Source organism: Pan troglodytes, chromosome 18 (assembly GCF_028858775.2).
Source record: "Pan troglodytes isolate AG18354 chromosome 18, NHGRI_mPanTro3-v2.0_pri, whole genome shotgun sequence".
In the NCBI taxonomy this organism is placed as follows: Eukaryota; Metazoa; Chordata; class Mammalia; order Primates; family Hominidae; genus Pan; species Pan troglodytes.
Window position 1 is genome coordinate 2542745 of NC_072416.2, and position 12211 is coordinate 2554955.

The 12211-nt window shown below is 47.6% G+C and overlaps 1 protein-coding gene across 13 annotated transcripts in view; it reads right to left on the bottom strand.

Moving 5' to 3' along the window:
• The window catches only part of LUC7L (LUC7 like), a 40378-nt gene that overhangs the window by 18757 nt on the left and 9410 nt on the right, over positions 1–12211 (bottom strand). For all 13 annotated transcript variants that reach the window (XM_523246.8, XM_009429990.5, XM_009429988.5 and 10 more), the window contains one exon: positions 340–450. In XM_523246.8, the coding sequence (XP_523246.2) occupies positions 340–450 (111 nt within the window). The remainder of the gene's footprint in view (positions 1–339; positions 451–12211) is intronic.

Genomic DNA, 12211 nt, shown 5'->3' on the forward strand with positions numbered 1-12211 from the left:
GTGGCTCACGCCTGTAATCCCAGCACTTTGGGAGGCTGAGGCAGGCAGATCACGAGGTCAGGAGATCAAGACCATACCGGCTAACATGGTGAAACCCCGTCTCTACTAAAAATACAAAAAATTAGCCGGGCGTGGTGGCGGGCGTCTGCAGTCTCAGCTACTCGTAAGGCTGAGGCAGGAGAATGGCATGAACCCGGGAGGCGGAGCTTGCAGTGAGCTGAGATCGTGCCACTCCACTCCAGCCTGGGTGACAGAGGGAGACTCCATCTCAAAAAAAAAAGCTATTGACAAGCCAGTATTTTTAAGAACACACCAGACACCGAAGCCACCCAAGAATACCTTTGCAGAAACTTCCGCACTGATTTCCTCCTGTGTTTCTGCCAGCCGCTTCTTGGCGAGCTCAGTTCTCCGATCACATTCCGCAATAAAGGACTCCAAGTGATCCATTGCCTAGCACGGGAAAAGCAGAGCGCTATAATCAATGATGTGTAAAGCGTAAAGTCTTAGAACCCATTTGCTTGATAGGAAATACACTCCTAGGTTCGTTTCTTTAAAGCCTGTAGATTCAAGGGGAAGATCTTAAACTACACTACCACTAACACATTCATAATTGCATTAAATCAAGGGGATCTGTTAAACAGAATGATTGTTTGGAAGCATGGTCTTCTCATTTGATTTACTTATTTCCAAAATTTGTAAAAGGACCTCCAACCCTCAATAACATTACAAAGAAATTCTGAGGAAAATTAAAACACTTGGCAGCAATTCATAGAGTTCTCGGAGGGACAGAAAAGGCTGAGCCTAGACTCGTGCTGGAGGCCCTCTTCTGGGGAGTTGTGAGAGATGCATATGATGTACTCACTGGTCTTTGTGAGCCACGTAAATATTATTCCCTCATGTTCTGAGGGTAGGGTCCCCCCTTTCACCTCAAAAACAAAACAATAGAACAAATATTACTGAGAGCTATGAATACATTTCGTTATTGCCTACTATCTAAAGTAGCAGGAAAAACTGGTTGCTATTTACCCAAAGAGATAAAGGAAAAGAAGCTGTAGACGTCAAATTGCTTACTCTGAAAAGGGTGGTGGGAAACATTAAGAGAACTATCATATGCTAAGGTTAATTCACCATAACTAGGCAAAGGCTAACATAATTTCAGATAAAAACAGAGACAGGACCGGACGCAGTGGCTCACACCTGTAATCCCAGCACTTTGGGAGGCCAAGGTGGGCGGATCATGAGGTCAGGAGTTCAAGACCAGTCTGGCCAACATGGTCTCTAATAAAAATACAAAAATTAGCCGGACATGGTAGCGGGTGCCTGTAATCCCAGCTACTCAGGCGGCTGAGGCAGGAGAATCGCTTGAGCCTGGGAGGCAGAAGTTGTAGTGAACTGAGACCAGACCACCACACTCCAGCCTGGGCAACAGAGCAAGACTCCGTATCAAAAACAAAAACAAAAACAGGCAGGGCCCAGTGGCTCACACCTGTAATCCCGGCACTTTGGAAGGCCGAGGCGGGAGGATCCATGAGGTCAGAGGTTCGAGACCAGCCTTCCCAATACGGTGAAGCCCCATCTCTACTAAAAACATAAAAATTAGCTGGGCGTGGTGGCGGGCACCTGTAGTCCCAGCTACTCAGGAGACTGAGGCAGAAGAATCGCTTGAACCTGGGAGGAAGAGGTTGCAGTGAGCCGAGATGGCACCACTGCACTCCAGCCTGGGCAACAGAGCAAGGTTCCATCTCAAAAAAAAAAAAAAAATAGGGCATCACTTTTCCGACTGTCAGCCAGTGACCAGTAGTAAGAAACACTAACATTAAACCATGAGTCAGCTTGCTAATGTCAGCATCATGATAAACATAAATAAGTTTCTTTTGCAATGATGACAAGTTTAGATAGCACGATCTTTTACCAAAAACTAAATTTTAGGTGGAGATGAGAAGGCAGATGACAGGAAAACACTAAGGGGTGATAATCTAAGTCACCGCTCCTAAAACGGACAGGAGACAGTAGGTCAGCTGTAATAAACTGCTCCACAATGGATTACACAGACACTGGAGAAGACTGTGATCTTCTCTAGAAATCTTAAATATTTTTTTCAAAAACATGCATACTTGGGAGTAGGTCAAGATAGGGAAGAACCTCCAAGTCTCCTGGTGCCCAGTCTCCCAAGAAGCTGGAGAAAGCACAAACAGCATCACTGATGAAGGCTGACTCCCAGATATTACTCCATAATTTTGGAATTCAAAAACTGCCTCTTGGCCAGGCGTGGTAGCTCACGCCTGTAATCCCAGCACTCTGGGAGGCCAAGGCGGGTGGATCACTTGAGGTCAGGAGTTCGAGACCAGCTTGACCAACATGGAGAAACCCCATCTCTACTAAAAATACAAAATTAGCCACGAGTGGTGGCGCATGCCTGTAATCCCAGCTACTTGGGAGGCTGAGGCAGGAGAATTGCTTGAACCTGGGAAGCAGAGGTTGCAGTGAACTGAGATCACGCCATTGCACTCCAGCCTGGGCAACAAGAGCGAGACTCCCTCTCAAAAAAATACATAAAGTGCTTCTTGTTGGTCACCCAGATATTCTCTAGTAAACATTTCAGTATGTTCAAATCAAAGAATCAGGAAAACAAATGATCCGGCATTTGACTGCTTCTATGCACCTGTACACTGGACTTTCTGGAAAGGTGAAGAGCTGGCTGGAGCTCATCAGGATCCAAGTATTAAGGAGCTGACAAGGGTCACTGTGCCTTCTCTTCTGTGCTTACCTCAGACAACAGCCCCTAACAGACCAGTCTGAGATGCTCCAGGTTCACCCACACAGTGGCCCTGTACTGTCTGCTCAAGCGGAGCAATCAATCACCAACCTGAGACAGATTCAGGGATTCACTCGAGGGGTCAAATGGGAAATAGGCAGCTGACAACTCTCCCAGTACCTTAACCCATCAAAGCAATTACCTGCACCTTAAGCAGAATCCAAATTGGCTATGGACTCAGATGTCTGATAACCTAAAAACTAAATGGTGGCCGGGTGTGGTGGCTCACGCCTGTAATCCCAGCACTTTGGGAGGCTGAGGTGGGTGGATCACGGGGTCAGGAGATCGAGACCACCCTGGCTAACACAGTGAAACCCCGTCTCTACTAAAAATACAAAAAATTAGCCGGGCGTGGTGGCGGGCGCCTATAGTCCCAGCTACTCAGGAGGCTGAGGCAGGAGAATGGCATGAACCCGGGAGGTAGAGCTTGCAGTGAGCAGAGACTGTGTGCCACTGCACTCCAGCCTGGGTGACAGGGCAAGACTCCGTCTCAAAAAAAAAAAAAGAACACTAAATGGTAGGCCCAGCACGGTGGCTCACGCCTGTAATCCCAACATTTTGGGAGTCTGAGACCAGCCTGGCCAGTATGGTGAAACCCCATCTCTACTAAAAATACAAAAAAATTAGCCGGGCGTGGTGGCGGGCACCACTGGTTGCTATTTACCCAAAGAGATAGAGGAAAAGAAACTCTAGACGTGTAATTGCTTACTCTGAAAAGGGTGGTGGGAAACACTAAGAGAACTATCACATGCTAAGGTTAATTCACCTTACGAGGTGAATCCCAGCTACAAGGGAGGCTGAGGCAGGAGAATCGCTTGAACCTGGGAGGCGGAGGTTGCAGTGAGCCAAGATCACGCCACTGCACTCCAGCCTGGGCGACAGAGCAAGACTGGCTCAAACAGAAAACAACAACTATAAATGGTAAACCTCGCAACAGAGAACAAGCCAACCAAGAGCTGCCAAGTTCTTTAAAAGGTGGCTTTCTGTTCTACTGCCCTCTCCCTTCAAAGTGTTTCTCAACTTTAGCCTGTTTCTTAAAAGAGCAGATCTAAATGATAAAAAAAAAAGACATTCGATTCCAAAAATTAAGTCCTAATCACAACCTACCACTTACTAGAAAGTCACCCAACCTCTCTCTATCTCTGAGTAGCGTTATGAAACATAAACCCTAAAAGCCCCTGAGCACAGACAGCACCAGCACAAAGACTTGTGTCCTAACAGTATGGCAAAACTGGGCAATATCAGCACACGTCACCTCCACTGAGGAGGCTGTCCCTCCACACATGGACTGCCTGGTGCTGTTACCAGCTCTCCCGGCCCAGCAGCACTGACACAGGCCGGTGGTCACTGAGCCTGAGAAAAGCCCATGATGTCAGTCAGAACTGTCACAGCAGACAGGTGCCCTTGTGCTGCGCTAGCCACGTGCGCTAAACACCTCCAAAGAGCCGCAGAAGGGCCGGGCGCGGTGGCTCACGCCTGTAATCCTAGCACTTTGGGAGGCTGAGGCGGGTAGATCACCTGAGGTCAGGAGTTTGAGATCAGCCTGACCAACATGGAGAAACCCCATCTCTACTAAAAATACAAAATTACCCAGGCGTGGTGGTGCATGCCTGTAATCCCAACTACTCAGGAGGCTGAGGCAGGAGAATCACTTGAACTCGGGAGGCGGACGTTGCGGTGAGCTGAGATCGTGCCATTGCACTCCAACCTGGGCAACAAGAGCGAAACTCCATCTCAAAAAAAACAGCCGCAGAGGAGCTCGTCGGGTCTCCGCTGCATGGACGATGAAAGTGAAGTACAGCTACCAAACCACTAAGTAAGCAACGGAGTCAGGATCCAAGGATCCTTGTGGTCTGGCTCCAAAGACCTGCACTTCATCCTCACAAATCTGAGGCAGCCATCGTCAGCCCAGTTTATAGATGAAAAAAAGAAGGTGAAATAACTTGCCCAGGGTCACACAGGGACTCTAACTCAAGACATTTGACCTAGAAAAATGTCACTCTTATACTGGACAACTGTAAGACAGGAAAATTACATACAATCAGAACTGGTCTCATGTGGTATATTAAAAACAGCTTTGAAATGAGCCCATATATGTTGTTTTGAAAACTTTTCAAAACATCACATGGCCAGACAACATGGGGGTAAAGGTTAATTACGCTTCTGGTGAATTACAAAGACACATTCATTACATTTTCAACATGTGAACACTAAAGAAATATACCTTTTTTTCCCCGAGAGGATCTTGCTCTGTCACCCAGGCTAGAATACAGTGGCACGATCACGGCTCACTTTAGCCTTGACCTCTCAGGTTCAAACCATCCTTCCACCTCAGCCTCCAAAGCAGGTAGGACTATAGGAACACGTCACTACACCCAGCTAACATTTCTGATTTTGTAGAGACTTTGCCCAGGCTGGTCTCGAATTCCTGGGCTCAAGCAATCTTCCGGCCTCTGCCTCCCACCAAAGTACTTGGATTACAGGCGTGAGCGCACGCCTGGCCATCTGTAACTTTTTCAGAGCTTAATATGATTAATATTGCTGTTTGACAGTTTACAAGTTGAGAAACTTAGTTTATTTATAGACTGCCTTATAACAAATATAGCACACATCCTTTCCTAGGCAACTTCCAGATAAAACATATCAAGGCCTGGGTCTGTTGTGGTCAGGCTGAGGCTGACTCAGGCTGGAAGCAGCCAATGATGAGGACAGGGAGGGCATCTTCTCCCAGGTAAAACAACTGAGTACTGGGAGGATCCTGGGTAGAAATGTGCCAGGAGTTCCATCCATCAAGCTTAAGGTGATGGTCCAGGCAGAAAACAAAGGCCCACAATTGTTTTTTTTTGGAAGGGGACAGGGAGACACAGCGTCATCTTGTCACCCAGGCTGCAGTGTAGAGGCAACATCTGAGCTCACTGCAACCTCTGCCTCCCAGGCTCAAGCAATTCCCCTGCCTCAGCCTCCCAAGTACCTGGGATTGCAGGTGCACGCCACAACACCTGGCTAATTTTATTTCTGTATTTTTATTAGAAACAGGTTATCACCATGTTGGTCAGACTGGTCTCGAACTCCTGACCTCATGCAATCCGTCCGCCTCGGCCTCCCAAAGTGCTGAGATTACAGGCGTGAGCCACCGCACCCGGCAGAAATCTTTTTTCTTTTTTTCTTTATTTGAGACCGAGTCTCGCACTGTTTCCTGGACTGGAGTGCAGTGGCGCAATCTCGGCTCACCGCAATCTCTGCCTCCCGGGTTCAAGCGATTTTCCTGCCTCACCCTCCAAAGTAGCTGGGATTACAGGTGCCCACCATCACGCCTGCCTAATGTTTTCTATTTTTAGTAGAGATGGGGTTTCACTATCTTGGCCAGGAAGGTCTCCATATCCTGATCTTGTGATCTGCCCACCTCAGCCTCCCAAAGTGCTGGGATTACAGGAGTGAGCCACTGTGCCTGGCTTGAGTTGAAATCGTTACAGCTTTATATTTTGTGTCTTTGTTTTGTGTTCTCATGAGCAATTGTTTTTTTTTTGAAATGGAGTCTTGCTCTGTCGCCCAGGCTAGAGTGCAATGGCACGATCTCGGCTCACTGCAACCTCTGCCTCCTGGTTCAAGCTATTCTCCTGCCTCAGCTTCCTGAGTAGCTGGGATTACAGGTGCGCACTACCACACCCAGCTAATTTTTATGTTTTTAGTAGAGACAGTGTTTCACCATGTTGGTCAGGCTGGTATCCTGACCTCATGATCCACCCACCTCAGCCTCCCAAAGTGCTGGGATTACAGATGTGAGCCACTGAGCCCTGCCTATCATAAGCAATTTGAAATCATTAGACAGGTTTCACAAACATTAGTTTGAAGGGCAGAGTCTATCATATAGGTTCATTATAATTTATTCATTCATTTCTCTTCTTGGGCATTTTTCTTGGATCCAAATTTCAATCTCATAAACAATTTTGTCATAAGTATCATTTATTCATTCATTCATTTATCTGAGACAGACTCTTGTTCTGTTCTCCAGGCTGGAGCACAGTGGTGCAACCACAGCTCACTTCAGCCTTGATCTTCTGGGCGCAACTGATCCTCCAGCCTCAGCCCCTCGAGTAGCTGGGACTATAGTTGCAGGCCACTTTGTCTGGCTAATTTTTTTGGTATTTTCTATACAGACAGGGTTTGTCATCTTGCCCAGGCTAGTCTCCAACTGGGCTCATGCGACCCACCCACCCTAGTCTCCCAAAGCGCTAGGATTACAGGCATGGACCACTGCACCTGGCCCACAAACATCTTTACTATAACCATGTTTCCATGTATTTCCAATTACTTTCTTAGGATAGAGATTTCTAGAAATAAGTCACAAGGCAGAGATACTTTTAGGCCAGGCATGGTGGCTTGTGACTGTAATCCCAGAACTTCGAAGACTGAAGTAGGAGAATAGCTTGAGGCCAGGAGTTGGAGGCTACCGTGAGCTATGATCACGCCACTGCAATCCAGCCTGGGCAGAACAAGATCCTATCTCAATAGTTGTATTACATCTTTTTTTCCTCTTAAAGTAAGTTACGATAAACATCTTTTCTCTGCATTCATTTTCACATATCCTTAAGACACATTTCCAACAGTGGAATTCTGGAAAAAAATGTTTAAAACACCAACAGTAGGCCAGGTGCAATGGATCACGCCTGTAATCCCAGCACTTTGGGAGGGTGAGGCGGGCAGATCACGGTCAGGAGCTTGAGACCATCCTCGCTAACATGGTGAAACCCTGCCTACTGAAAATACAAAAAATTGGGCCGGGCGCAGTGGCTCACACCTGTAATCCCAGCACTTTGGGAGGCCGAGGCGAATGGATCACAAGGTCAGGAGTTTGAGACCAGCCTGACCAGTATTGTAAAACCCCGTCTCTACTAAAAATACAAAAAATTAGCCGGGCATGGTGGCACGTGCCTGCAATCCCAGCTACTCGGGAGGCTGAGGTAGGAGAGTTGCTTGAACCCGGCAGGCGGAGGTTGCAGTGAGCCGAGATCATCGCGCCATTGCACTCCAGCCTGGGCGACAAAAGCAAAACTCCGTCTCAAAAAAAAAAAAAAAAAAAGAAAATACAGAAAATTGGCCAGGTGTGGTGACATGCACCTGTAGTCCCAGCTACTCAGGAGGCTGCGGTGGGAAAATTGCTTGAACCGGGAAGGCAGAGGTTGCAGTGAGCCGAGATCATGCCACTGTACTCCAGCCTGGACGACAGAGTGAGACACTGTCTCAAAAAAAACAAAACAAAAACATCGACAGTGTCTTGACAGATCACTCTCCCACAACACTGCTGCTCCACCACACCCAGCTAATTTTCTATTTTTTTTCTAGAAACATGTTCTTCAGGCAAAAACTCCTGGGCTCAAGTGATCCTTCACTTTTGGCCTCCGAAAGTGACAGGATTACAAGCAGAAGCCCCCTTGCCTGCCCGGCCCGGTTTACTGTTTTTTTTTTTGAGACGGGATTTCGCTCTTGTTGCCCAGGCTACAGTGCAATGGCACGATCCTGGCTCACTGCAACCTCTGCCTCCCGGGTTCAAGTGATTCTCCTGCCTCAGCCTCCCAAGTAGCTGGGATTATAGGTGCCCGCCACCATGCCCGGCTAATTTTCAATTTTTAATAGAGATGGGGGGGTTTCTCCATGATGGTCAGGCTGGTCTCGAACTCCCGACCTCAGGTGATCTGCCCGCCTCAGCCTCCCAAAGTGCTTGGGTAAGAGGTGTGAGCCACAGGGCCCGGCCCTGGTTTACTCTAATTCTTTGAGTGAGGAGGACCTTTTTCTTTTCCACATGCTTATAAACACTGGTTATCAAATAGTTGTTTTTTTGTTTTTTTTTTTTTGAGACGGAGTCTCGCTCGGTTGTCCAGGCTGGAGTGCAGTGGCGCAATGTCGGCTCATTGAAACCTCCGCCTCCTGGGTTCAAGCGATTCTCCTGCCTCAGCCTCCCGAGTAGCTGGAACTACAGGTGCCCACCACCATGACCGGCTGATTTTTGTATTTTCGGTAGACACGGTGTTGTACTATTTGGCCAGGCTGGTGTTGAACTCCTGAACTCGTGATCTGCCCGCCTCGGCCTCCCAAAGTGCTGAGATTACAGGCATAAGCCACCTCGCCTGACCTAAATATTTTAATATGAGCCCCCTGTAAGGTCAAAAATGACTTTTAGGGAGTGGGAGATGTGGGTAGTTTTCAGGGAGTAACTCTTGTATATTGTACATTTTCACATAGGACAAAAAGGTCTCTGACCTGTTCTAGCTCTCTAACCCATTCTCTCAAGGCACATGCCACCACGCCTGGCTAACTCTGGCATTTTTTTGTAGAGACGGGGTTTCCCCATGTTGCCCAGGCTGGTCTCGAACTCCCGGGCTCAAGCAATCCTCCTGCCTCAGCCTCCCAAAGTGTTGAGATTACAGGCGTGAGCCACCACATGCCTGGCCAAGGCTACTATTTTAAATAGAATTTTTTTTTTTGAGACAGAGTTTCGCTCTGTCACCCAAGTAGAATAAAGTGCAATGGTGTGATCTCAGCACACTGCAAGCTTCACCAACCGGGTTCAAGCCATTCTCCTGCCTCAGTCTCCCGAGTAGTTGGGATTAGAGGACAGCACCACCATGCCCAGCTAATTTTTGTATTTTTAGAAGAGGCAGCGTTTCACCATGTTGGCCAGGCTAGTCTTCAACTCCCGACCTCAGGTGATCCACCCACCTCAGCCTCCCAAATTGCTGGAATTACAGCTGTAAGCCACTGCACACGGTCCAGGAATTTATTCTTTATTGAGAATTGCATTCCTGTATCAAATGAAACATCTCAGGTACCCCCCAAATATACACACCTATTATGTAGCCACAACAAATTTTTTAAATAGGCTGGGTGCCGTGGCTCATGCCTGTAATCTCAACACTCTGGGGGGCTAAGGCGGGTGCATCACCTGCGGTCAGGAGTTTGAGACCAGCCTGGCGAACATGACAAAACCCCGTCTCTAATAAAAATACAAAAATCAGCCAGGCGTAGCGACGTGCACCTGTAAGCCCAGCTACTCAGGAGGCTGAGGCAGGAAAATCGCTTGAAACCAGGAGGCGGAGGTTGCAGTGGGCCGAGATCACACCACTGCACTACAGCCTGGGCAACAAGAGTGAGACTCTGTTTCAAAAAAAAAAAAAATTTTTTTTAATAAATAAACAGAATTTACTTGAGGCCAGGTGCAGTGGCTCACGCCTATAATCACAACACTCTGGGAGGCCAAGGCAGGTGGATCACCTGAGGTCAGGAGTTTGAGACCAGCCTGACCAACATGGGGAAACCTCATCTCTACTAAAAATATAAAATTAGCTGGGCTTGGTGGCGGGTGCCTGTAATCACAGCTACTTGGAAGGCTGAGGCAGGAGAAGAGAAGGAGGTTGCAGTGAGCCGAGATCATGCCACTGTACTACAGCCTGGGCGACAAGAGCAAAACTACATCTCAAAAAAAAAAAAAATTAGCCAGGCATGGTGGCAGGCACCTGTAATCCCAGCTACTCAGGAGGCTGAGGTAGGAGAATCGCTTGAACCCAGGAGGTGGAGGTTACAGTGAGCTAAGATCATGCCACGGCACTCCAGCCGAGGCAACAACAGTGACACTCCGTCTCAAAAAAAAAAAAAGGAAGAATTTACTGTAAAACGTATTGACATCTTGTAATGCAAGGGGAGGGACCCTTTCCCTTGGGTTTTATATTTTTCACTGGCTCCCTCATCCCATGCTCAGTTCCTTCCTGGTCTTCACTCAAGAACCAGAATGGCATCAAACCCCTCTACTAACCTCTGGTCATACTAGCGATGGGTGATTAGGGATTAAAAAATAATTAAAATTGAGTGAGTTTAAATCATGTATTCTTACCAGGCACGGTGTAATCACACCTGTAAACCCAGCACTTTGGGAGAGTGAGGTGGGTGGATCACCTGAGGTCAAGAGTTCAAGATGAGCCTGGCCAACATGGCGAAACCACATCTCTACTAAAAATACAAAAATTAGCTGGGTGTGGTGGTGGGCACTTGTAATCTCAGCTACTTGGGAGGCTGAGGCAGGAGAATTGCTTAAACCCAAGAGGCGGAGGTTGCAATGAGCCAAGATTGCGCCACTGCATTCCAGCCTGGGCAACAGAGGGAGACTCTGTCTCAAAAAAACAGAAAAAAGAGTCTAAAAAGGCTCCACTGGGGGCAACAACGAAAAAAAGCTGAAAAATGCTACTCTAAATGAATTTACTGGCCAGGCACAGTGGCTCACACCTGAAATCCCAATACCAGTGAGAGGCCAAGGTGGCAGGATCACTTGAGGGCAGAAGTTTGAGACCAGCCTGGGCAACAGAGTAAAACCCTGTCTCAAAAAAAAAAAAAAAAAAAAAAAGGCCGGGTGTGGTGGCACACACCTATACCCGCAACTACTCAGGAATCCGAGGCAGGGCTATCACTGAGCCGAAGAGGTCAAGGTTACAGCAAGCCATCATCACGCCACTGCCCTCCAGCCTGGGTGACAGAACAAGACCCTGTCTCAAAAATAAATAGGACAGGCGCGGTGGCTCACAGCTGTAATCCCAGCACTTTGGGAGGCCGAGGCAGGCGGATCACAAGGTCAGGAGATCGAGACCAGCCTGGCCAACATGGTAAAACCCCATCTCTACCAAAAATACAAAAATGAGCTGGGCATGGTGGCGCATGCCTGTCATCCCAGCTACTTGGGAGGCTGAGGCAGGAGAATCACTTGAACCAGGGAGTCGGAGGTTGCGATGAGCCAAGATGGTGCCACTGCACTCTAGCCTGGTGACAGAGCAAGACTCTGTCTCAAAATAAATAAATAAATAAATAAATATTAAAATAAATTCAATTAATAATTAGCCAGACATGGTCGTGTGCATCTGTAGTACTAGCTATTTAGGAGACTGTGGAAGAAGGATCACCTGAGCCCAGCAATTCACTTACAGTCAGCTATAATCATGCTGCTGCACTCCAGCCTGGGCAACAGAGTGAAACTCTGTATCAAAAAGAAAAAGAAGCTAGGCACGGTGGCTCAACCTGTAATCCCAGCACTTTGGGAGGCTGAGGCGGGCGGATCACCTGAGGTTGAGAGTTCGAGACCAGCCTGATCAACATGGAGAAACACCATCTCTACTAAAAATACAAAATCAGCCAGGCATGGCGGCTCATGCCTGTATTCCCAGCTCCTCAGGAGGCTGAGGCAGAATTGCTTGAACCTGGGAGGAGTAGGTTGCAGTGAGCCAAGATCACGCTACTGCTCTCCAGCCTGAGCAACAAGAGTGAAACTCCGTCTCAAAAAAAAAAAAAAAAAAAAAAGAATTTACTAATGTAGATAAAATAACACAACTACTGAATACTAAAAAAACGCAAATTGAG